Below are 26,653 nucleotides of genomic sequence, written 5' to 3'. Positions count from 1 at the left end.
CCAGTAAATAGAAATGATTGCGCTAACTATAATTATAATTATTAATTAATTCTTCGTACTGCAATCATGGCATCTAAATCTAAATTAACAACATAGATAACATCAAAAACATCGAATTTACATCTTGCTCCTCGAGATTTCGGATATGGAGGTATACATCGAGCAAATCGTGTGAATTCTATTCTAAATATAGCTACAGCAATAAACAGCCGGGTTACTGGATAGCTTTATGGGTAGCCGCCTACCAAGGGAAAGACCCAAGTTTCTGCCTTGCCATTCTACTTATGATATAACAGATTTTGATGGAAAAATATTATTTCATTGTATATAATAGAAACAAGTGTCCAAAACTTAAACAAATCACATGTTATACATTGCAAAGCCGCGGTACTTTACCCCAATAGGGATGAATATCCATTAAAGTAGAAAGAAAAAAAGAAACAACCATTATATTTGCTCTACAATGTACTTTATTCCGCGTTTAAACATACGTGTCACGTTATATCGTAAAACATACAGGGGAGGGAATGGGGCACCGTAGTAATTATCTATAATAACTTAAAGTTATTATAGCTAGTTCAAGTTAAAAAATAAGGAGATTTTATGTAAACTCTATGAAAATTAGTCTCCTTACTTTTTCCCTTCTCTCTCTGTCTTATACTTCTAAAAATATTCCTTAATTCTAAAAATAATTCTAAAAGTTTGTGTTAGATTTCAATCTAAATCGCCGCAAGTACACCCTAAATTATTTTTCAAAGACAACTTAACTCTCGGCAAAATACTACATAGGTCCAAGAAACTTGAGATATCACTGAAATAAAAAAAACTTTCTTAAAAATTAGTTAAAATGATATAATCTTAAATCGACGAGATCTTTACAGAACTTGCCGAAATATTGCAGAATACAAAATTTAAAAATGCGCAAGGCACTTACTTCAGGTTACATCACACAATGCACTTTTAAATCTACATAACACGCGCTATCGTTCCCTTTAACATTACTTTTCTGTGTAACTGAACCAAATGCGACGAAACCAAAAATTTAATCGATTCCCTGCTTTTCCTTGCTATCCAAATGCTCTATTTCCAAAATTCAAAATGCATGTAAATGGCAATTTGACTAGGTGATCGTGGAAATGATGGTCTATGCATTGTTGAAGCATGAGCGTACGCTCTAAAAATCTCTCTTCAATGAGTCTCTATCATTATCTAATAATCCTAAACATTTTAATTAGGCAAGCAATATTACAAGGAATTTGTTTTTCTCTTTATAATCATTTAAAGATGTAAAACCAATTTGTAACCATGGTACTTTAACTACACAAATTATTATAAAAAAAGAGAAAGAAAGATATAATATGATTTACAGTATTTCGTTAAAATGTTCTCTATAAAACGATCTAAGTGTTTAACAAAAATAATTGTTATATCAATCTCTATATGTAATACTATATATATATATATATATATATGTAATATAGATAGATATATGTATATCTGCTTAATAGAGCTTATAATCTGCTATTCACAAGCGACATACAATTCTATTTATAATTACTCTCTTAGCACTTCATATGTTATAGACAATAATATATAAATCTTTGTACTAAGTCTCTTTTACATTTTGTGTAAGAACTTAAATTACATTCATGAACGTTACAAAAAATGATACATACGAAGAGCTTAAGGAGAGGATAAAATTAATGAAATCGTTAACGGAAACGAATATGAAAAAACAATTTTTGGTTATCTCACTAGAAGAATTAATAAATTTGGAATATATAGAAACACTGAATCTAAGAATAGCTTGTTCCTTTTCATTAAAAAATATTAGATATATTAATGAAAAAGATCACAATTTTAGTCGTAACGTCAATTCATTAAACAGATACGAATGTCTTCGAATCTATTTAATAGTGAATTGCTTAACGTATCAACATGATTTACGCAAGAGCCCTTGAATGTATTGCTCAGTCAGTGCAACTTGAGTATAAGAGAACAAGATCAACAGAGATATATTACATATATATCATATTAGGTAAAAGTGATAACAATCTTTCTATAATCTTCTAAAGTTATATAAGAAAGCCAATTTTTTCGTAGCTAGAAAACACTGGCTATGAATGGTTGTTATAAAAGAAGAGAAGAGAGAAAAAGAAATATAATTGCATTATTTTAGGATACGTTAATATCCCTCCCCTGTTAACAATTCGCGATACATTGCATTCGATTGCCTCCGGCGCGCTTCAGGCGTGACTGATAAATAGAGATCGAAGAAAGGTCGGGATTAGGCCTGCAACGGATGTGCCGTCGTATCTCAAGGACGACGGTGCGTCTCGTAGGCATACCTCCTATTGCAGCTTGGTAGATTGGTTGTACTGCATGAAGTCGAAGCCGAAGTTGTTCAAGTGATCCAAGTTGAGATTTTCGTCGATCGATGACAACTCGTTGTTACTCATCATCTCCATGTAGTCCATGTCCGAACCTGGCTGCCCAACGCCTGACTGGCCGAGACCCGGAGCGTAGCTACCACAGATCAAAACACAACCCCAATCACTGGCAATCCTCGATAATCATTATCGTAGGTTTAAATCTCGCCCTCTCTTCCCTCCGTATCTTTCCTTTCTCTCTAGCTTGTTTTTTTTTTCAATCTGGGAATGTATCGTTCACTACTTTTTTGAAGGTGACCGATTATAGCCGGGATAGCCGGTACAACACGGCGAAGGGAGTACGAATCACAACCACAAGAGCCCCACCCAAAACTAGACTTGCACGTCGGTCACTTGTCGTCTCCGAGAAAAGCAAAATGGGAATCGTAAAATTCGTAAATGATTCTTTTCCCGTCGTTTTTTACCTCTCGACTCGTGCGGCGCACGAGAGCAACGAAACGGCAATATCGTTCCAATGAATCCGCGAGCAATAACGTTGCTCAATTGCCAGCTGCGAGTGATTGGAGCTGCATTTTGCAGAATAGTATTGAACATTCTGTTGTGGTTGTACCGGCTTGCTCCAGGCCTTTGCCTCTTTTACTTTTACAGACACAGTTATCTTATACGAGTAACATATCTGCGCACCTGTTCTGCTAAACGTGGCATTTTTTTAACACGCGAATGTTTACGCTACATGTATGCAACATTACAAGCTACAGTATGCAAAAGTTATATAATAGTATAAAAGCTACATTAAAGCCATGAATAAGCCGTTGCATTAGAAAAATGAATCATAGAAAAATACTTGGCAGTCGAAAAATTAATTTTATCCTAATTTCTAATCAATATTTCACAATGGTCCACAATTGAGATATGATTATATATGAATACTTAATCGAAATAGAGCCGTTTCAACGATAAAAACGAAATATGTTGAAATAAAGTATCTGTTTGTTAAATTTATTAATAAATTTTAAATTCCTTTTGATTATAAAAATTTGCGTGTGGTTATACAATATGTGTTGTGTTCTGTATGTGTGCATGTGTATATGTATGTGCGCGCGCGCGCGCGCGTGTGTGTGTGTGTGTGTGTGTGTGTGTGTGTGTGTGTGTGTCAAAAAATAAACAATACTAAAAATTAGAGTAGAAAACAGAGATCGCATTTTTAATACCAATTATACAATTTAACGCATAAACTAAACACATAAATTTAATGATATACAAAATTGCAATTGTGCGTGAAGGCACTTTATAATATTATAGTAATTCATTTAGAATCTCCTCAAAATACTAATATTGCATTATTCATAAGTTTTTACACAGTAGCAATGCCTTTTAATACTAGATTTATAAATAGCTGATTAATCAGGCTTTATTCATGCTATAGGTAATGAGTTGCATTGCTGTCAATTGCCTTTGTTTCATTCTTCAAATGAATATTACTTCAACATTTTTGTTAATTAATGAACAATATGTATAGTCTAAAGTATACAGGATGCTGAAAAACAATGTAGACAAACTCGCTGAGGGGGATCCAGGGAAATAAAATAAACAACTTTTTCCTCTGTATCCCTCCCCCACCAAGTCTATATATAGTTTTTCAGCACTCTGTATACATATGTATGTACATATACATACATATATATCTTTATAGATATATAAAAATTATATATAAAGAAATCTGTATCAGAGATATACATCTGCATACATGTATATACACATGTATATATAAATGAGTTATTTTTTAGTTGTAAATTAATTATTCGTTATATATACTTTTAAAATTTCAATCTGTCTTGACAAAAACTTGTATTAAAATTGGAAAACGCATTTGTCGTAACAAATACAAATTCCCGTCGTAACCATAACAAAAATAGATGTATAGCCTTTAAAATACTGACTGTAATTGCTTATTTGAATAATTTAGCAGACCATATGGGTCATAGTATTATCGGTAAAGCTGAGAAATGATACGTTTGTAATATAATTCTTTTTATAATTGTAGAGCTGAATTATATCAAGATTTAAATATGACTATAATATGAACATTCCTGTTTGTTTATATGTGTATTGAAGAATATTTGAGCAAATGATTGAAGCACAATTGGGACGTTATCGTATGAGTAAAGTCTCATGTACTTATAGTATAAATAAAGCCTTATTATTGGACAAAAATACTGGGGTACACACAATAAATATACATGGGAGAAAATGCAATGTAAGAGTTAATCAAAAACCGTAAAAAAAAAAAGAATACGTTGAGTAATTTATTAAATGATGATTTAACGTGATTGTTACTTTGTGGCGTCACTAGTCATACATTTACACATATATTTTGAATTTTACAGCAGATAATGATTATTTATCTGCATTCACGTCACAGTTGTTTTGTTCAGACAACCATATACTCGGAATAACCCAATATCGTCCAACACATAGTATCAGTCATTACAAAATTCGTTGAATAATGCGTGTCTTATCGTACATTACGGTCTGAACTCTTCGTTTTTCCCTCTCGCTCATCTGGCTTAAATCTATCTCGCTCATTTAGCTTATTAAACAATACAATATTTCGTAAAAACTTTTACAAAAAGTACGATCGCGCAGTTATCATTACATTTTTCTATAGAAATCCTTGTCAAAAGACTTATATTATAAAAAAAAAAATGAAAAAAAAATACTGACCGTCTTTGCAAAAAAAAATAGAAAATCTAGATGTATGTAAAATGTGAGTTAAGTGCAAGGAATGTGTAATACTTGTTTTCATTTGCAATAAGCTCACATAAATTATTGTCTTCGATTTTCATTTTTTTCAAGCCGGAGGGATGTAATATGGTACTTTGGTATTGTGTTTCATTTTCATTCACAATCTGAGATAGCAAATGACGAGAAATAAAATCTTCTGTGCCATCAACAAAAACGGTTTCAATATCTGTTAAAAGTCATAATTAATTATATGCTTGCAGTGGTAATCAAAAAATTTAGAATTTTCATTTTAAGATTATTCATAAAATACGATAGCACAATTAATTATATACTTGTAGTGGTAAAAATTTAGAACTTTTACTTTAAGATTATTATTCATAAAATACGGTAGCATAACTAATTATATGCTACCGTAGTAACAATCGAAAAACTTGGAATTTTTATCTTAAGATTATTAGTCATAAAATACGGGTGATATGTTTGACTTCGATATACAGATGTCCGGTAAATTACGCCACAACCGATGAAAAAGTGATATCTCGTGAAGAAAGTAATAAAAAAAAAGAAATAAATGAAACAAATTTTTAAGTACGAAAAAAAATCATTTTCTTCGAAAGTTGCGCCGTCAATTGAAAAAATGTTTTGCTATCGTTTACTTAATTCACTGGACATCGTGCATAATCTGAGATTCGTTTCTCTTTCAAGGATAACAAAGTACCAAATGTAAAGGCATATCGACATCTCGATATTTCATAGTTGATTTAGTAGAAATATCAAGTAAAGATTACTGATCCGATATTATATCCAAGAGACTGACCTTGATGCTACGGATGGCGTGTCCCGCGTGGATGGATCTGGTGGACTATGCGGTGGAAATACAGTCTGCGGTGTGGCAGGGTAACTTCCACCCGGACCGCTCTGGCCGTTGTTGCTTACACCTGTTACGGATGAATGGGACGGCGTTTGACCACCGATGCTGGGCAGAGCGCCCCAGCCTGGCACGTGCGTTACTAAATATGGCTTGACGTACCCGTTTGACGTTTGAGTTTGGTTATCTATAGAAATCAATTTATTATTACTATTATTAATTACTCACAAACGGTAAAATTAGTCTATTATACGTACCAGTAAATGGAGTGTAATATTTGCCGAAGGCAGTATCTTTGCTAATATCTGGATAGAGATACTGCAAATGTTGCATATCGGCAAGACGATCAGCCAAGCTTCGAATAGCAAAGTCTTTGCTAGTAAACGGTTGCAGCATGAAGACATGTTCTGATGTTGCTTGATCTGATAACGTTAAGATACCCAGTTATGTATCTTCTCACATAAAATTTATCTCAGTGTATATCGAATTAGTTTTGATACTTTACCTCCAACCCAAGCAATAGTAATGCCGCCGAGTTCTGAATCGGAATAACGCATCAAAAAAGTGCCAACCGCGCAGTTTGCCAGCATCTCTTCAGCTTGTTTCTTCCGGATGAATCCGAGGATGTATCGGTCGATCCATGGACCTCTTAGATGTTCCCTGGTCAATTTCATAACGGCATAAAACCATTCCCAAAAGGTGAAGTTTCTTTCGGGTAATGGTTCTTTACAGAACTGCGCCCAACTCAACAGCATGTTCGAATAATCCTGACCGATTGAATTGCCATTGCTTCGGAATGCCTTCTCCGCGAGAAATCGGAGATTGTCCTCGGTCAAAGGATGACCGGTCGCCGAGCGGAACTTCATGTTCAATGCCTCCGCCACTTGGGCCCACGGCACTTTCTCCGGTACTTGGAACGGCTGCCTACCTGGTTCGGCAAACGCATTATCCCAAGTGACCGTTGCCCATGCATGTGGTTCCTGGTTACCGTGTACTATCACAACCACGGGCAAACTCAGGGTCCAAACTTGAAATACTAATTCGCCTCCGCCAACGCAAAACTGCGATTGAAATAGTAATGAAAATTTCTCATCCATCACGGATTCCGTACCCTTCTTCTCCGTCCGCTTGATCTTCTTCAGCTGCATATTGCGGAAACTCACCGAGAGTTGCCTAGTCGCCTGCAAAATATAATATTACGTAAGCGCGATGATACTTTTAAGCTTTGAATTGATATTAAAAGCGACGTTTCTCAAAATACTTTTGTCTATTTGCACATTATGACATTTAACATACAATGAATATCGAAAGTCTCGCACACCTGGTGATACTCCATTGTGCCTGTATTATTCAAGATCTCGCCGCTGACCTCGCCGCATTTTGCCATTTTCTCGCTCTTCAACAAAGCGTTTGCCTGTGTTTCGCTAATTATGCTCACTTTTACTTGCGGCGGTGTCATGTGAACGTTCAACTTGCCTCCGACAAGAAGGCGCACTGTGCTTGTAAAACGAGTGTTGGTCTTCATGACTTGCGGTGGTTGTTTCTCAATAATAAAAGTACTTGTGACAAGCGAACTGAGAAATTGTGTGATTTGAGTGTTCAAAGTTGGAAGAGTATCTCGAATGCCTGGTGGTTCACATTGGAATTTTTGCTTCAAACGTTCCGCTTCCTTGATCTGTTGCCGAGTCTGCCAGATTAGCTCGGCGAGACTCTCGCACCACTCCTGAATGGAGTCTAAATTGTTGGACGCGAAATTTGCACCATTACCAGCCAATTGCTGATCTCTCTTCCACCTAAACGAAATATCAGGATTATTGATAGCTCGATAAGAGGAGGAGAAGTCTATATCTTACTATCTTTACATATCAATGCTTTACCTTATTAGCTCGTCGTCGAGAATTCTCGATTGTAAAACATTCAATTTTTTAATAATATCATCCAATTTCTCCATGAGCATCAAACGTAGACGAACCACGCCATTTACTTTTTGACTCAGTTGCAGATCCTGCTGTTCTTTTTGTCTAAATAAAGAAGAAGTGTCTTGTATCATAAGTTAACAGAAATTGTAATATCTACTACAAGTCTTAAATTGTAATTGTAATATATACAATATTAAATTGCCAACAAATCGTTTTACCTCCTAATCTTTTTTTCCAACTCCATATTTTGTTGATTCTGCACTTGCATAGCGATATGTTGCAAATGGGCATTGAGTTTCGTACACTCGTGATAACTAAGAGCAAAAGATTCCTGCTCCTGTTCTATCTTTCGCAAGTCCTCCCCGGTCTCATATGTCTTTCGCCGCAATACATCGACCTGATGAGCTATTTCCGTAACCGTGTCGCCTAACATCAAGTTGACCCTGTCACTGGTTATCAAACCTCCTAAATGTTCGGCTTCCGCCACCAATTTCATCTCCGTGCCCAAACAGTGTCTAATTATTTTATACAACGTCAATGGATTGTCACTGTATCTTTGCTGTATAGTAAAAGGATAATAGAGATGAGTAACATTTTTTTAATTCAGGTAAATAAACACGAAAAGCGGCACGATGTATAACTCACTCGGAACATGGTAGCAGCCTCTATCAATTTCATCTTTGTTACAAACATATCTTCCGTGGTAAGAGTGTTTGCTTTTGATTCTAACTCGAGTATCAATGATCCGACAAAGCTGTTTACGTAGTGCTCAAACTGTGGACTTTCCGTATCTACGTTATTCCTAAAACATTAACGATGAAATAATATAAATTCTCATTCATCTAAAAGCGACTAAATGAAAAAGTGCTTTCTCCAAAATTATATATTATTCTTACCACAGCTTTTCTTCTAACCATGATGACAAGAAGTGTCTCACTTCAATCGGGAAATGTTCGCCATATATATTGCGCACCTTTTGCAACGAGTCTTGCGACAGTTGCTGTGCTTTTAGCCACAGCGCCATTTTGTCAGATAATTGTAATCTTTCTGAGCAAAGAAAGTGTCCGTTACATTACGTTAATCGAGATATTCCATCTCGCAGGTAAATATTCGAATCTCAAGGGCGACTGCGACCAACCTTGAATTAATTTAATCGGCGATTTTAATTTTCTAATTGGCAAAACCGCTTACAGTTGGAAATTCCAAGTACGATTCATACGATTCATCGTCGCTAATCTAATCTTTTTACTCATGTGTCATACAAAAATTCGTTCCGTATTCAGTCCATAAAAATTAATACGTCGATTAATACCGCAGGTTAATCGCCGATTAAATAATAGTATTTCTTTAACGTGAATAAAATTGTCTTTCATTGACAGAAAAAGAAAGAAATTAGAGGTAATAAAATATGAGATTTTGCAGGAGGTAATTATGCCGTTTGTATCAATCATCGATTAATTTCTTGCTGACACAGGAAGATATTTAAATTAGGAGCGATAAAAACAACTAAAAAAATTGACCCGGGCAATTCTGCCGTCTGTGTCAATCGTCGATTAATTAGAGTTGTTTAATCGAAATTACTCTGACATACAAAATAGACAGTTTTGAAAACGTTCGACGGCGTTTCGTCGCTATTATCTCGGCAAGTTGTAAGTACCGACAAAAAAATATCATTATAAATAGATTTTGCGAATGTTTCTTCCGCGCGTTGCAGCCGCGCGCGCGGAAAGCTTCGGAATCTCGATATACAAATAAACTGCGATACGCGAACATTATGTAATCTGATATCACTCGGATCATCGAGGATGACTCGTTGCTAAAGTTCGCGGCCAGATATCCCAGAAATATCTTCTACAACGAGTAATCGCGTAGTTTTTCCGAGGCTTATTATTCGGAAAATATCTCGAACTTCGCGCTTGGAGACGCCCCCGTTCATTGAGCTTACAATTAGCATCGATAGTAATTACGTCCGTAATTTATGTTTAAAAAAAATGAAGCGATCTCGCCGATTTATTTTTATCGGCGACAATTTAGCGGACTCGCCGAGGGAGGAGAAGACGTCGCGCGCCGAAACTTGGAAGGAACGGAAGTTCGCGCGAAGGAGCCCAATGGAAAAAATAACACGGCGACGACGAAAGTCCGTCGAAAAGTCTCGCGGTCTCGCGACGAAAAAGCTCGCTCGCCGAAGCAGAGGGGAAGAAAAAAGCGTATATCGCGCGCTACGTACATTAACAACGTAACACGCAAATAGATAAGAACGCGGGGGGAGGGGGGAGGATAAAGAGGGGAGAGAAGGGAAGGGATGGCGAGAGGGAGCGGGGGGGGGGAGGACGAAGCGGGGGTAGAACAGCGGGCAAAGAGCGAACGAAGACTCGGCTCCGGAATTCGAGACTGCTCGGAAACTCACCCGATCCTCGTCCCCGCTACTCGCACGTTTTCGGAAAGAAGACGTTTCTCGGCGAAGACGTTATACGACGCAATACATACGGCGTACGTGTAATCGTAGCCGTTGCCGTTGCCGTCGCCGTCGCCGCCGCCGCCGCTGCTGCTGCTGCTGCTGCTGCTGCTGCTGCTGCTGCTGCCGCTGCTCCGCTCGCCTCTTCGAATAGTTGTTTCGCGCCGGCGACCTTGAAACTTATCGCTGACGCGCGGATGCGACGTCAGCTATAATCCGCACTGGCCGCGCAATAATCGCGGAAAGGAGTAATTATTGCGCGCGATCGGACTCACACCCACGCTGCCATCAATAATGCCCGCTCCTCGTCCTCGGGACCTGACTGTCTCTGTCCCTTCTCCCGAAAGTTACACCCCGAAGAAGTGTCCTCCTACCGCCGCTTCCGCTCCAATCCGCTCCCTCGGCCGTCCTCTCGGCCGCGTACATCACAGGCCGTCGGGCACCGTCGGACGACGCGGATGACGGCGGAGTGAACCGACACGGGTGGAAATTCTCGGAATTTCCTACCGTAAACGGCGCCGGCGGCCGGCGGTGGGGGCGATCGCGCGAGTGGGACGGCTCACGTGACCCTCGCCGGACCTGCGCAGCGCCGCTGCCGCCAGCCGCACCGCAAGGCGCAAGCGGGATCCGTGATCCCCGCGTCGCGCGTCGCGCGCGCCGTGATTTATCGATAAACCGCACACTGACTAAACCACACCGACGGGTCTGTTTTTCCTCCTCGCCAGTCCTCGCGCTCCTCGCCGTTTTTCTTTGCACTCGTGACGCGCGCGCTTCGTCCGTGCCCCGTGGGCGCGCTGAAATAAACGACGATAACGGCGCGCGCGCCCGCGCGCAAATTGTAAATAATTGCGAGAGAGATCTAGTGAAGCCCCGTTTATCGATAAATCATCGATTTATTCGTCCGGTTTCTCCGTGAAATACGTTTATGTCATTATGCAAATCCGTCCAGTTTCGCGGATTTCCTTTACATTTCGGAGAAAGAAAGTATAGAAAGTGTAGGAATTTAATAAAAAGAAAACACAGATAAGATTCAAGAATTACGTAATAACGTATGGTACGTATGGCTATATAAAATGTTTAATTTATTGAAATATCAGAATAATTTCAAATTTTCACAATTGTGAGTAAAATTATACGCGTATAACGCATAAATATAAATGTATACATTTTTTCTATAATATATTCTTGTTATATATATCACAAACTTTACGTATAGTATATATAAAATATAATACAATATAGATAACAAATACTTTTGTTGTATGTGGGTGTATATGTACACACACAATATACTCATTTGTTTGGCCTATAGGCCTTTAAGTGTGTAGCAAGCTAGATATAAATAACAAGTATGATGTCTAGATAGATCTATTAATAGATCCATTTGTTAGAAATTGTTACTTTCTTGATATCACTATGATATCATTATCATAGTAATATATATATATCACTAACAATAAGATATCAAACGTAATATATAGAGTATTTAGTTAATTTTTAAAAAAAATCAATATAAAACAGCAGTAAAACAGTATAAAAAGATATAAAAATACTGTTTATACAATATTCTTTAAGATTAAAAAAAGGCAGAGGACGGTATGACGTTTGACTATTTCAGATATTACAAGGTACGCATGCTGTGCAAAATCAGTGGTGGTAGCGTGAGCAGTACAGCCCCAGTTAGATACGTCGTGGCACTCCCGATGCACCAGAACGCTGAAATAGGAATGCGCGCGTTCAAGAAAACGAAACTGATGAAGCGAAAGCATTTGCGTAAGTTTTTAATTTACCTGAAGAGGCGACGACGGGTCCGCAAGCGCGAGCCAGTGCACCCAGAGAACGAAATATACCGGTGATCGCACCCTTTTGATGTTCGGGTCCAATACGCGTTACCAGAGTCATCATACAGGTGACCACCATCGCAGTTGCTGTAATAGATAATATGATGCAATTGTTATTGCAATGTATTATCGCGTGTATCGTGTTCAAACGATAAATTCGAATTTACTAATTTGCATATCGGTAATAAACAAACAAACGTAATGCTCACAAACTGCGAAAAGAAAAATCCCGACACCCAACATCTGTACATTGGTAGCGATCCCGATGCATATAAATGCAGGAATTATTAGCCATAAACCCTAAAATAATATTAAAAAAAGGTCTGACTGTGTGAATGAACAAGTATCACCTAATAACAGAGAAATGTATAGAAAGATTGACGAAGGTTACCAGCTCGCCGATGGTTTTTGTTCTATTCGGGGGTATATGCCGCACCCAACCGCCCTGTAAAATTGCCATTATCAGTCCGATCCCGAGAAACATCCAACCTTGTTGCATGCTAGTAAATCCGAACGTATGATGCGTCAAAAATGTCAAGGTAAACTCCAACCCACTGTATATAAAAAGGTATATGAAGTACGCTCGACCTAATATCTTCAAATCTTGTTGATCTGAAAACAAAAGCTGCGTAAAGTTTACAGGATCTTTTTTGCTGCTTATAATTTAACAATAATGATACAACTCGAGTAAAAATTTATATGTAAGTTACAAGAGAGAATTATTTTTGACATTCTCTACGTTAGGATACCTTGAGGATTCAAGTTTAGCACTCCATTAAATTGGAAGAGATCGATAGGATTAATGTAGGAAATTGCTCCGGATAATCCTTTTGCTAAAGTAGTCGCTCTATGTTTTAACGACAGACTTTCCTTCATGTAGTAAGCAACAAAAAACAAGTCACTCAAGGCGAGGAAGAGCGCAAATAGAGCTGGTATCACGTACCACGTGCCTTCTCTATTACCACTGGAAATCCACGCGAAAAACGCTCCTATCATTGGTCCCACGACGAAACCGATGGAAAAGGCTATCCCCACAAGTGCCTGTAAAAATGAGAGAAAAACGCGATTTGGAATTAAGTGGTATTTATTTTATAGGAATGCAATTTATTTATGCATTAAATGCTCGCTCATTTTGTTTCTTTACCATTGCCTTTCCTCTTGTTTTCGGAGAAGTGACGTCACTGATAACAGCCATTGACAGACTGATGTTTCCTTTACTGATACCACCCACCAATCTGGCCAGTACAAATATACCGAAATTCATAGACAATGCCCATAAGAGGTAAGACAGTGAAATGCCTATCAAGCAGAGCAACATCAACGGTTTTCGTCCGTAAATATCTGATAATGCTCCAATGATTGGTGATCCCAGAAATTGCAAGAAGGAATACATAGAACCTAGGACACCTGTGAAGCAAGAGACAATTTTAAAAAGGTATAACGTGAGAATTATCTTTTTGAGCACAAGTTCAAGTACCAACCTCCATAAAGAACTGTGCTGACTTTATCTGGCGCGTCAAAGAACACTTGTATGCTCTTCATATGGCTCAAAATACTTGAATATAATCCATGTCCCTTTTCTATCTCTTTGTAATGGTCCAATAGAGCTGGCAGTAGCGGCAGTATCATTGTGAACGCTAGGAGATCCAGCAGCAAGGATACGAACACCACTCGTACTGTATTATCCTTGATTTCATTCATGTTTTTTTTTCAATATACAGTATTACACTATCCTCAAATTTGTATAAATTTTACTTAATTTTAAGATTTTCTCTGCGTTTATAGATTGCTCATATCCTCACACTCGGTCCACGACAGACTGTAACGCAAATCGGCGCGGATCTCCTAGATACAGGATACAGGAAGCGATTACTCGCTGTAATTTAATTTCAAAGCCACGAGTATACTTGCAAATTTGATTGATATCTTTTGTCACATTACATAATATAAACATTGTCATTTGTTAAAATACGTTCCTCAGCCTCGCCCCGTAATCGTAAGGTATAATAAGGAAGAGTTTCCCGGCCCCGTCATCGCGGCACGGGATCGTTAAGACAGACTCGTGTCACCCAAAAGTGAAAGGCTCTAATCTACCATTCGACATCCCGTTATATCCCACATGCTTCGCATAATGCGGTCAGTACTGTCAGTAGTGAAGATAAGATAGTAAACGTCGCATAACCTGCTTAATGAAATGATCGAGTTGAAGGTATCTTCGGAATCTGCGGCGGGTAAGGTAGGAAATATTCGATACTGATGGATGGTCAATCAAATTATTTATCTGCATCCGACTGGTGTCGCTATCTTCCACTATCTCTCGATAAAATAGAGCGCCACATTTTCCGTCAGTAAAGTAGAGACCGTGTTTGCAGAAACTGCATCATCCGTCCCGTGGCAAATTGTGGAAAAAACCGCGGCGTCTCCCCGGATTTTCGTCGATCTACGAGAAACACGGCGAAAATGTGGGACTACGGCCTGGCGATTTCGACCCGGCGAAAATCCGACCGGCGAATTCGAGATGGAGAAGCGGCGGCGGCCGCGAGACTTCTCAGCGAAGCGACGCCGAGTCGCGAATCCAAGAGATCGTTAGATTGTTTTTATTTGCCAGTGAAGCGAGAAATAGCCGGCGAGCGAGCGGACGGGCGGGCGCGGCGCACCCAGAGGCATTATGATGCACGTTCCGACTTCCGGCAGCGTGCGCTCGCGCTCTCGCTCTCTCCCGCGCGCACAGCCGCACACTCGTGCCGCTTGTGCGTGTGTTTGCGCGCGCGCTCGCGCGCGCACAGGCCCACTTCCTCGCGTTCCGACGCTCGAACAAAGATCTTTTCAAACCCGTACTGAACTGTAACATCGCATGGCCCCGCGCGCGAACGATCGTTTCTAAATGCTCTCTCCGCTGCAACTCAATACTCCCGATGCCGTTTTCTCTCTCTTTTTCTCTCCCTCTCGCTCCTCTATCTCTCTTTAACCGTAATGCACGTCTCCTGCCTGCGAGAGATTCACATTCTCTCTCTCTCTCCATCCCCCTTTCCCGGCGTCGTGCGTGTGCACGTGGAAATACGAGTTACGCGACACGACGGAAGGGAAAAAAATCAAAGCGTGAGAAACGATCCGCGCGCGATCGATCGGACGCGAGTATACAGAAAACGCGTTCTGCTCTTTAGAAAAGAATAGAGATTCCATGGCGAAGTATATAGGGACGCCTGCGAGAAGGCGAATAAATCCCGAGCGAGCACGATAATCATCCCTGACCTATAATCCCTTGTGTTACACGTATATATTTATTATTGTATTAGGACAACACGCACGTTATCGATGCCAATGTCGATATTCATGTTTACTGGTTCGCATAGTCGATCTCATTGTCAGTTATTTGTTTCATTTAAATTTATAAATATAATTTCAAAATTATATAAATATATAACTCTAGAATTTTTAAGTATAGCTCTAATGTCCATTTGTATCAATGCAGATTAATCTCGGTTCAACTTACTATTTACTTTTTCTAGTTCTAATTCTAAGAATTAGAAAGGAGTAAAAAGTAAAAGTTAACCAGAGATTAAAATTAATCTGCATAGAAATGGACATTAGAACATCACACTTGTAAATTCTAGAGTTATATTTATATAATAATATACTTATATAATTTTGAAATTCAAGTGAAACGAACAGAGATCGACTATGCGGACCAGTAAATAATATCGTTGACATTGACATCAATAACATGCTTGTCGATCGTCTTAATACAATAATAAATGTACGATATAACACAAGGATTATAGGTAAGTATTTCTAAGTATGATTCTAAATTTATAAATATAATTTCAGATATGAATGAAAATAGAATGGACAGATTGGGAAAGGAAGAGAAAAAGAAAAAAAAGAGTAAGCGAATAGACGAACGAGCGGACGAAGAAAATTCTGGAATTCGGAAACCGATCACGGTAGGCGAAACGAATAATTTGATCGTGCGATCGAGAAGGATCTGTCATCGGAATTGCGCTCGTATCTGTCGAAAATCGTGGCGTTTAACGAGCCGGGCTGATTTACGCGTTGCAGCAGGTGGTAGCGGTGTCGTCCGGGACTCGGGACCGGCCGTCAAAAACTGCAAGGGTACCGGGCGGCGGGCGCTTGCCATCTGGGCCCCTGCCTACCGCGCAAAGGTCCATACGGTCTACTGACGTCCTGCGTGCCCCTCGAGATTTCCAAGTGCGCTTATAAAGCGATAAGACTGCGAAATTGCAGGCTTCGCGGCGTAATCGTGGCGCCGCGCCGCGATATTTCCCAACGCGATTATTCGAATAAGATATAATTGACGGTCGTCGCTCATTAACGACCCGCTATGATATCCATTAGATAATGCGATAACTTATATATACAGGGTGAATTGTTCCGAAAATCAATCTTGTATGAAGAAAATATTTGTTCTAACTTTTTCGTCTCTTTACGAGGAATCGTCTCTTTCCTCTTTTTCCTTCTTCCTTTTCAATCAGTTTAAAGACACCCTGTGTAATGACCATATGTTTTGTCTACAAATATAATTTTTATGTTATTTTTTACGTTATAATTCAGCTTTCGTGTAAACTATAATGAGTTTCACATGAGACGTTATTTCCTTAGACCATACTTATTTTAGACTGTACTCGAGATACCTAATTTCACTCGAGTTGAAAAATATTCCGACATCATGATTACGGTAATCCAGCGCGCAAACAGAAACAGGCACGCGCCGGCAACGTTCGGCAGGTGTTGACATTGACCAAACTTCGAACCCCCCCAACATTTTCCTTGTTTTCTATCCGTATCTCTCAATGTTGTGCGGATTTCGGTTACTCCGAAGTTCGAAATCGATCAAACATTGGTATTCAAATGTATACCGGGTGGATTGCTTACGATACCTTTACATTTGTACTTACTTTCGCGATTTAACAAACCCTCGCATAGATTGAGAGGGTTTGTTAAATCGCAAAAGTAATAAAACACAATCTGATACCTACATTTAATATTTTTTCAGGCTTCCGAATATTTTCTCTTATTGTTGGTATCTCTTAATGTTGCTCCATTGTACGTTTTAGGGATTCGAAACTCGACGTAACGTTGATTTTCGAACGTGTGTGGTCGCTAACACATGTGGTTGGCGATTGTTTAACAAATCCTGATCGCAAATTGAAATACGTGTTATATTTTCCACATAGTTTCTTAAAAGTAATCGATTGTCGTAGGTAAAGGAAAACAATCGGGAATTGTTCTCAAAATATGTCGACCTTCCATCAATAATACTTTACCACCGGGAGAGTTGGAACAGACCGGATATGGTTAAAAGTTTCTTCAAAACTATAACATACGGAGGGAAAAAGAAAGCGTCGGGATTTCAAAAGAAAAAAACATCTATTGAAAGAGTAGAAGAAAAAGGCTCTATAAATCTAAGCCAAAAGAACTAATGTCCAAAAATGACAAGCGTTACAACTAATGTCCAAAGTTGTAACGCTCGTCATTAGAAAAGTTGCACAGTAATATATATAATTCGATAAGGGCCAGTTTTACCAACGTCGATTAACTGTAACCTTCGATTAAACTCACTCTTCATCTCTTTCTAACCGTCCCCCTTAGAAAGAGATGAAGAGTGAGTTTAATCGAAGGTTACAGTTAATCGGAGATGGTGAAACCGGCCCTAAGTATTAAAAAAAATTATAAAAAAATATTATTAAATTATTGTCAAATATCCAACAGTCATAAATGCGCGAATATTAGGCTTCTCGAATGTGTTCCGATATATGCAAACTCATGTGTTAAGGATTTCGACCCCATACGTAGCGTTAAGTTAAAACTAATAGACGAACAAACGAAATGGACAATAGAAAAAGGAAAAAAATTCAACCTTTTTCAAGCGTCATCGAAAACGTCTGCAAAAGTGCAAAAAGCAGGAATGTTGCCTGACCACGATGATCCGAGGGAAAAGGATTCTTAAGAAAAATTCCCACGGATGCAAATTCCAGGATTGTCTTTCCACCAACGTCTCTCGGACGGGTCATTGATGACCGGCAAGAAAATGCGGTTCCCTCGTGACTTTTATTCTCATTCTCATCTAAGTATTCTTCAGATTTTCGGGCGTACTTAGAAATTTTCGGTTCCTCTCTGTTTTTCCCATATTGAAATGCATTACAAATTGATTATTTTTTTATACGCGTAAAGAAGCGTTAAGAAGCGCAAAAAACCATGTTGTATAGAGTAAGTAAATTTATAATTTTTGAAAAATAAACGAGAAGGAGACAAAAGAGTCTTATATTTGAAAAATGTACGGTAGACATGTACGTATAACATAAGGATACATTCTGTGTTGTATACGAATCACATAGATTATACATATATGGATTATGTATGAATATGGAAACACATATTTATAAAAGATGTGAGGATTTATCACAAAAAAATGTAAAATTAATATTAGAGATGTACAGTAAAATATTTTTATTTTACTTTAAAACAAAATATTAAAATTTTTCCATTGTATTATATAAACCTATGTTATATGGGGGTCTATACTGTATTTAGCAAACCGTTTTATATTTAATACACATTTAAAATATATAAATTAACCCGAGTATTCTCGAATATAAGATTCTGATGGAGAAAAAGAACATCTTGCTTCAAATGAAATAACGTTTCATCATACATTCGCATCCCCGAAGTTGAATGTCCAAAACTTTAGATTTCTCTTCGTTCTTAAAGATTGAGGGATCGAAAATTGCTGATACTGCATTTTTGCTTCTAGAAAGAATTGCCTGTAATCTCCAAGTTGGACGCCGGCGGCAGGATTCTCCCGGGAAATGCGAGCAAAATAGAGAGGACGGATAAAAGACAGGAGCGAAGAGGAGATACAAAGAGAACGGCAGACTCGAAATTTTCTCGGAAGCACAGTGCTGTGAGCGTCGCGAGATGAAAAGCCCGTGGACAATGGGGACAAAGGAAATTTTCGGGGTACCGGTGGTGTTATGTACCGGCTGGCTGGCAAGCTGCAGCTCCGTCGCCGCACCGCACCGCACCGCCGGTAGCGCGATGCACAAAATCCTGCATAAGCCGCGTTGCACCAGGGCCAGGTATACAACACGATTCGCAATCGACGGAACGGACGGGAAAAAGAAACAGTTTTTTGGAGAGAAAAGTTTCCACCGGTATTTTAAGCTTCAAACCCCAGGCTCCGTCCGGATGTTCGACCGTTGAAATTTTCGAGCCTGAACATTTTCAGGCACGGTTAACAAGCGTTCGATTATTTAGGATTCTAAACGTTACGCTCAAGACATATATTTTCACTCCAAGTTTCGAGACTTCATGAAATCACGATGTTTGCTCACTTCTAAATTTTCTATCTTTCCAGCTTAATTATCTCACGAAATATTTAACCATTGAAAGTAAAAATAGAACGATTAGCCATTAATATTAATTGCTAAAAATTATAAAATCGCAATATATGCTAATGGCTGAATTTTTTTACTTTTCTTTGCAAAATGCTTTATCGTGGATTGTCCTGAGACATCTCGAATCTCTTTCAAATACCACCCAGGTTTTCGGAAAATTTCACATTATTTCAAACACAATATTCCGTATATTCAAACTTTCTTTTTAGGAGAAATCCTGTTGAAGCAGAAATAAAGATAAAGTTGAAGAGAAGAGCGGCATGCATTGAATTGGTCGCATCCGCTAGATTCCAATGCTCAAGGATGACATTCAGGGATACAATATTCAAGGTTGTCTTTTAGATGTAGCTTCAGTTAAAATAAATTGCAGGCAATAGATCCTTACGAAGGAAAATGAAACTCAAACTTATTGTTCGTCCTTCGTGACCTTTTAATTGCCGTCAAATATGCCGCTGGCTAAAAATAGATTTAAAATTCTGCCGAAACGAGCTCTGTTTAAAATATCGAGTTTCGTTAAACCTTCGTGCACCATTTCGCAGGTCTAAAAGGTCTGTCAGCGTTACGATATTCAACCGCACGGAGATTCGGATGAGCACCGTGCCCTTGAACTTCGTAAGCTAGTTACGAGTCTCCCTGTATGTCGAAGGGTGCCGTACGAATAAGAGCAAGGGGAGAGAGATAGTACTGCAACGGTTTATGTACACCATAAATGATCCCGGGGTCTTTCTTCTTTCTAGAAATCTAGATGGACGAGGTACCAGTTCCTCCGGTATAAGAGGGATGCTAAAGGAGAACGGGCTCCGTCAACTCTCCGAATGCATAGGGTGGTACACGTGGTGGAGTGGTACACGTGAAATACAACGGGAGGTATATATGCGGAAACCGCGTCGGAGCGGTCAACCTCGGCCTCGAGAGGAGAGGAGAGAGGGGTAGAAAGCGTGCAGAGGACGAAGCGCAGACGATTTGGGACGCAGTTTAAGAGCCGAATGGCGCGGAATAGAATAGGGAATAGTTTATGTGACGTTTTAGGGCGTAAGCCACTTCACTTCCATGTAAGGTCGATAGGAATAAAATAGAATATGGCTCATACAAGTATAATGCGGCTCAATATAGTTATATAATTTCAAAATACTCTACGGGAGAAAAAGATAGACAAGTCGGTGCGGAAAACTCAGGGAGTGATGCACCTCGTGCGGTGTTCCCTTGAACGTAAAAGTATATATCATCCCCTGAGATTAGATTTTTCCCTCATACTGAAGAAATATAAAAATTACTAAATAACCCGATTAATTACAGATTAAGGGCATTTTAAGAAGACAAACTCGATAATTTCGAGAGAAACGAGGCACGATGATTACAGCGAAACACGACGGATTGCAGCTCGCGTTGGCGCGATTGTGCTCAAGAAGAATACGACGTCCTCCGAGAGAGGAAAGAAAGGCGACGGGGAGAAAGGAAAAAGAGATCGCGCGGGCGATCGAAGGAGGAAGGAAAGCAGAAAAGGGGCATGGAAATGAAACGATGAGAAAAAGAGCGACGAAAAGAAGGAAGAGGAGGTGGGGAAGGAGGAAGAAGAGATGGTCGCATATATGCGCTCGTATATGCGTGCTCTCGCGCGCACCGTTCTCTCATCGCGAGCGCACGCACCGGCGTGGGCACCGAGCGTAAGTATATGTGAGCGCGTGCCCGCGCAACCGACAGCAGATGCGCTCGCAGAGCGCAGCTGTCCTCCTACAAGTGGTTCTCAATCATCCCTTTCCTCGATTTTTCTTTCTCCCTCCCCCCCCCGCCCCCCTGTGCCCCTTTGCCCCGCGCGGGAGTTCGGGGCACAAAGGAAATCGCTGTGCGACGATTACACTTCGTCTCGATAAACATCCGCGTCGCAGCTGATCGCGAGCGATGATCTCTTTCTCTCCCCCATCCCCCCTTCTCCCGCCTCCCCGAACCCTCGTCCGCGCGGGGGAGAAGGTGAGCGCAACATTGGAAAAGGGAGCAAAGGCGAGAAATATAATGCGCGTGTCTCTCTGGTGAGGGAGAAATATATAGGTACGCACACACGATCGAGAGACACGCCTGGCCGAAGAATAATATGTATTTCTGTAACGATCACACACGTCCTCGACAAATTCGAATTTTGTTTTGAAGTCGGCTGCTGCGTCATGTGATGATAGAAAAAAAATGAAGCGAATAGAAGATGATAGAAAGGTGAGCAAGGAATTAAAAACATGTATTACGAATTTGTAATAATCAGGCTTTCTCGGCGAGCTTTCGCTCTTTTCGTTGAGTCAGAACAACGATCGTCATGAATTGCAAACGAATAATGTGTTATAGATCGATAGAAACATGAGGCGAATGAAATGATCTCTGATAAATATGCAATATCAAAGTGCTGGCACAAAATAAAAGCTATATATATATAATAAAACGATAGAAAACGATCCAAGTAATATTTAAAAAGTACAATGGAACTAATATACGAGGACAATGCGTTTTCAACCAAACAGTTAAAAATACGGACGAAATGTTACTTACGAAATTCATCGTGAGGACAACGTTAAGATAATGTGCCACGTCGAGAAGCGTGCTGCAAATAATGTTTGAGAGAAGCCTGTTCCAACCTGTTACAAAGTGGAGCCCACGTTCTTAATGACGTGAACACGTGGTGAACGTAAGTTTCAGCTGTTCCAGGTGATACCGCGACGTGTGTTACGCGCGGACCGACAAAGCGACCGAGCCGTTTGAAATCGGTACAATCGTGCTGCCTCGCATTGCTGCGCCCCGATTGAAACGTCATTCTTCCAGATCTTACTTTATTGCTTCGTCGATTTATCCGACGATCGATCATTTCTGCATTAATGGCCAATCTGAAATTCTCGTGGCGTAATTAAACTTTTATACAAGGTGTATCCAGATCGATGCGGGAAGAACCGATCTTTTCACGAGTCAAATCTTTTTATTCGTTGGTAAAATACTGCGAACGTTGGTATTAAATCGTAAGTAATTTTAATATATTTAAATCGTCAAATAGAATTTCAACTGAATGAAGGCTGAGACTAGCCGAGAAATACATTTTATTTATTAGTTGCCTACAATGCTGTATTTTACAATTATTTTAGAATTGTTGCGAACGAGTCAATTTATTAATGTATCATACGATGACTTTAAAGACAGCATTTGCTCAATTTTCTGGTAGCTATCTTATTTACATACGTTTGTAGGTGCATAATCAAATGCGGCATGGCGAACAAAACGAGCATGTGTACGTTCTGCGATGCGTAAAATTACTGAGTAAACAGGGCTAAACACCTTAGCGAGATGACGGGGCAGTCGTCGTCCCGCGGATTACAAGGCATTATTTATAAAGCACTAACGAAGAGGCGTTTTTCGTTAGCGCGACAAATTGGTCAGCGTTGCTCGAGCAGGAGAAATTTACCGGAAAACGTTAAGTATAACACGAAATGACCTATGATGTTCGTAACAGCTCGAGAAACACAAATGCTTATAAACATTAGACAGACATAACATTCGTTGTCTTATCGTCTTCTTTAGTTGCTCGCTTATACCGTCACCGTTGAACGAAAACATTTATACAAATTTCGTTTCGTATTATTACTTATGTATCATATTACATATTTTTCAAACTATATATATATATGTATAATATTTATAAAAAGTTGTCAGATCAGTTAATCTATCGAGTATTTGAAGTTTATTTTAGACAATTTTCGTGTTAAAATTCAAAATAAAGTTCTATTTATTATTTTATGTGCTGTACGATGTAGAAGTTTGAAGAATTAGAATATATGCGCATATAAAAATGTATATACTAAAATATACACAACATGTAATAAGTAATATTATAAATAAGGCTTCTATTCTGAAATCTGAGACGATTTGATTTTACATTTGTTCATGTCTTTGAACATACGTCTATTCGCATATACGATTATTCGCAGGGTTTTCCGAGGTTTTCGCTCCGATAAATCACGTATAATCCGGTGCTTCGGCAGGAAGATTTTCATCGTTGGGGCCGATTGGAAAGAAGGCAGAGAGGTAGGCACAGGCAGGCAGGCCGGGCAGAACGAAGCCAGGGCCAGGAGGACTCGTCCTGCTGCGCGGCGGATATCTGTCACATTCGTCGTAAATCAGGCACGAGGAGCGAGGCGCAAACCGTCATCACGCGCGTGTATAATCGTCAAGCGTTAATTTTAATCGTTCCTTCTTTCCCTCCTCCCTACCACCGAATGGCGGGATCTCTCCCCCGGGTCCCGACGGTCTCCCCGGTCTCCGATTGGTCGCCGGCCGCCTGTCGCTACCTACCTACCTGGACGGAAGAAGCAACCTGGACGGAACCTGGACGGTGGACCTGGACGGCTGGACGGAAGAAGGACGAGGGGCGGTCGCGCGGCTGCCGCGCGCATATCGCGTCACATCGTCTGAAAGGAGCCGAAGGCGAAATCCAGGACAGCTGATACAATTTTGGCGGGTTCCGGACGTGCGATCGGAATAATGCGGGAGAAACTAAAAAAAAAAAGGGAAAAACGGAGGGAGGGAAGGAGAAGAGAGAAAGAGAGAGACGCGCAAGGGACGCCGAGGACAAGAGCGGGGGCCGCGGGGGGACAGAGAGGCAGGCAGGGACAGGCGAAAGAGAGGGAGGGAGAGAGAAGAGAAGAGGGCCTCGAGAAAAGGGACGAAAAGGAAGGAAGAGGGAGGTTCTCTTCGATGTTCTCGGGGCCCCGCCGTTGAGCCGCGTTGCGCGTTGCGCGTTGCCATCGTCGTCGTCGCCGCCGCCGCCGTCGCCGGTGCTCTCCAGTCTCCCGTTGCTGTTAAATAAGAATAAGCCCGCTTCTCCCCACCACTTGGGGCCCAAAACGAATAAAGGAGGCGGGACACCTGGCCGCAACCGCAGTTTGCTCGAGGACCTCGCCGTGGTTGGTCAGCTTTTCTCGTCGTCTCCCGAGGAAGTCTCCCTTTCCGCTTCGATCCTCGGACCCTCGCTTATCCTCCCTTGGCGCGTGCATTCCCAGATTTCCAGTCTCCCGTTGTAGTGTTGTGCAGTGGAAGACGACGAGGAAGACTACAGAAAGCATCTCCGAAGAAGATCGACGACGAGAAAGACCGAAAAGGAGGAAAAAAAAGAAATACTAGAAAAACAGAAAGAGGAAAAAAAAGAGAGTGATCTATCGCGAGTGACGGACGACGATCTAACGACTAACGACGCGTCCGATTTATTTCCTGCGTGTGACGCACCTCGATCGAGCTCGAGCGCGCCGCCCGGCGCGTCACGTGCCGAAGAACATACGAAGATCGAAGGAGGAAGAACGAAGGCGAAGACGCGAAGAAGAAAAAGAAGGGGCATTGTGCGAGGAGATCGAGAGCCGCGTCACGCCGGATTGACACGGCGATGATCGACGTCGGCCGGCGCCGATATCGCTAATCGTCCCCTCCCGTGAGTGACCAGGCGCGGAATTTGGAACCCAGGACCGGGAAGAGGAAGCGACGAGAGACCCGAGAGAGTCAGCCCCCCGTCGTTGCTGCCTGGCTTTGGGTAAGATCGGTGACGGTAAGGTAAAGTTGATTCAATCTCTAATTGTACTGCTAGCGGGAAAAAAAAACCAAAGGAGGAAAGAGCGGAAAGTATCGAAAGATTTTTTTTATTGTTTCGACGACGGAATAGAAACGGAAACGTGGCCACGCGAGAGAATCCAAATTCGAGTTAACAGGTCACGAGGGACGTCGTCTCGTGCGATTGTTTTCGTTTCGCGGCGCGTCGTTCCGTTTTTTGTACTTGGAATCCTCGTGCCTGCTTCAGTCGACCTTGCGGGATCGAGGACGGATCGACGTCGCGCGCCGGGGAAAATACGAGAGGGAGAGAAGAGCGATCCCTGTTCGCGGGAGAATTTTCGGTCGCGGCGTGGCGCGGCGCCGCCGCCGTTCGCCAAAAGACGGTATGCTCGATATATAGCGCGAGGTGTGCGAGACATTGTTGTGCACGCACCGACCGTCGGCGATAGAGTCGGGTTACGAGTTACGGAGAAACGAGAAACGTCGCGAGCGATAAACAATAGCGTGTTTACGGGCGAATATCTGCGTGCTGCGTCCGCCTCCGCTTCCCGCGAACGGCGGCGGCGTCGGAAGTCGAGTTTCGAGGATGTTACGTCATTGTTACGAGGAGCCTTCAAAGAAAAAAAAAAGAAAAATCGATGTAGATCAGGTAAACGTGCTTCCTCGCTATAGTATTTCGAATCGTCGCCTTTCCAAGGTTTCGTGCTACTTTTGAAACGAACGATTCTCGCGCGTGCATGTACGGCATGGTGTCTCTTTGTGCGTGCATGCGTGTGTGTGTGTGCGTGCGTGTACGTGTACACGAATTAGCGTGCCCAGAGAGCCCCCGGTTTCTCGTTTCACAGAAATTCCGGCGGCGCGCGGGTCCCTATTTCTCAGCGAGAGGCCCTATTTTTCGGGGACCGCCGGACCGGGGCAACGCGGGCAGCGTCCATGGACCGACCTATACGGTCCACGAGAGGCGACCTCGGGCTATGATTTGTGATTCGAAGTAGACGTTAGATGTTAGAGGCTCTCCGATTTGGAGACTGACCGCCAAGGCCACGTCGGAGAGCCCCCCCGTGCATGCATGCGAGCGAGAGTGAGAGAGAGGAAAGAAAAAGAGGAAGAAGGGGAAGGGAGGCACGCACGCACGCACGCATGCTGCGCTCACGCATTTCTCGCCCCCATCAATGGGCGAGCGCGTGTAACGCGGCACGGCGCGCGTAATCTCGCGCGATTCCAGCGAATTGCGCGTATCGCAAAACCGGCGGATTTCGCGCGCGAGATTTCCGGCGGCGCGATCGCTGAAGCAGAAAATTCGTCGAGCCAAGCTCGCTCGCGCGCTCTCGTTTCGTCCGAGTAGCTTTTGGGAATTGTGATTTTTTTTTTTGCACGAACCGACGCTCGCGCGTGGAATTTGTTAACTCGAATGATCGCAAGTGTGTTGCTCGATCTGCAAATTTTTGACTCGCG

At 41.2% G+C, this 26,653-nt stretch overlaps 2 protein-coding genes and 1 long non-coding RNA gene across 7 annotated transcripts; 1 reads left to right on the top strand and 2 right to left on the bottom strand.

Moving 5' to 3' along the window:
* Positions 1–447: 447 nt before the first annotated feature.
* Stat92e (Signal transducer and transcription activator Stat92E) lies at positions 448–10,821 on the bottom strand. 2 transcript variants are annotated; one of them, XM_071700773.1, is made up of 10 exons: positions 10,330–10,821; positions 8,819–9,060; positions 8,568–8,724; positions 8,141–8,481; positions 7,881–8,024; positions 7,325–7,796; positions 6,509–7,184; positions 6,261–6,425; positions 5,953–6,190; positions 448–2,526 (listed from the first exon to the last, which is right to left on the bottom strand). In XM_071700773.1, exons 2-10 carry the CDS (start codon positions 8,944–8,946, stop codon positions 2,352–2,354), a joined length of 2,496 nt encoding a protein of 831 aa, XP_071556874.1. In that variant the 5' UTR covers positions 8,947–9,060; positions 10,330–10,821; the 3' UTR covers positions 448–2,351. The 2 variants fall into 2 exon arrangements, with proteins under 2 accessions (XP_071556874.1, XP_071556873.1); XM_071700772.1 differs by having other exon boundaries at positions 8,819–8,969.
* A 195-nt stretch (positions 10,822–11,016) lies between these two features.
* Positions 11,017–23,398, top strand: LOC139769584 (uncharacterized). Of its 4 annotated transcripts, none has more exons than XR_011717593.1 (9): positions 11,017–11,431; positions 11,996–12,150; positions 13,099–13,298; positions 13,392–13,653; positions 16,047–16,162; positions 18,991–19,315; positions 19,843–19,963; positions 20,371–20,848; positions 20,930–23,398. It is a non-coding gene; the product is annotated as an uncharacterized lncRNA (long non-coding RNA). The 4 variants fall into 4 exon arrangements; XR_011717595.1 differs by having other exon boundaries at positions 13,389–13,653; XR_011717594.1 differs by lacking the exon at positions 16,047–16,162.
* Positions 11,443–13,919, bottom strand: Rtet (major facilitator superfamily domain-containing protein rtet). Its single transcript, XM_071700781.1, has 7 exons — positions 13,700–13,919; positions 13,363–13,625; positions 12,968–13,259; positions 12,610–12,830; positions 12,428–12,518; positions 12,168–12,305; positions 11,443–12,093 (listed from the first exon to the last, which is right to left on the bottom strand). Exons 1-7 carry the CDS (start codon positions 13,917–13,919, stop codon positions 11,999–12,001), a joined length of 1,320 nt encoding a protein of 439 aa, XP_071556882.1. The 3' UTR covers positions 11,443–11,998.
* Positions 23,399–26,653: the final 3,255 nt, after the last annotated feature.

Source organism: Temnothorax nylanderi, unplaced genomic scaffold (assembly GCF_030848795.1).
Source record: "Temnothorax nylanderi isolate EJ_2023f unplaced genomic scaffold, tnyl_v1.0 TNYL_tig0023_pilon, whole genome shotgun sequence".
In the NCBI taxonomy this organism is placed as follows: domain Eukaryota; kingdom Metazoa; phylum Arthropoda; class Insecta; order Hymenoptera; family Formicidae; genus Temnothorax; species Temnothorax nylanderi.
This window is presented reverse-complemented; position numbering and strand designations above follow the sequence as displayed.

Excerpts from the sequence above, each read along its gene's own strand:
- Stat92e (XM_071700773.1), bottom strand. The coding sequence starts at position 8,946 with ATGGCGCTGTGGCTAAAAGCACAGCAACTGTCGCAAGACTCGTTGCAA. Across the intron at positions 8,725-8,818 it reads TGGTTAGAAGAAAAGCTGTG|GAATAACGTAGATACGGAAA; the intron begins GTAAGAATAATA and ends TTAATGTTTTAG. Across the intron at positions 7,797-7,880 it reads CTCGACGACGAGCTAATAAG|GTGGAAGAGAGATCAGCAAT; the intron begins GTAAAGCATTGA and ends TATTTCGTTTAG.
- Rtet (XM_071700781.1), bottom strand. The coding sequence starts at position 13,919 with ATGAATGAAATCAAGGATAATACAGTACGAGTGGTGTTCGTATCCTTG. Across the intron at positions 13,260-13,362 it reads AAACAAGAGGAAAGGCAATG|GCACTTGTGGGGATAGCCTT; the intron begins GTAAAGAAACAA and ends TCATTTTTACAG. Across the intron at positions 12,519-12,609 it reads CAAAAACCATCGGCGAGCTG|GGTTTATGGCTAATAATTCC; the intron begins GTAACCTTCGTC and ends ATATTATTTTAG.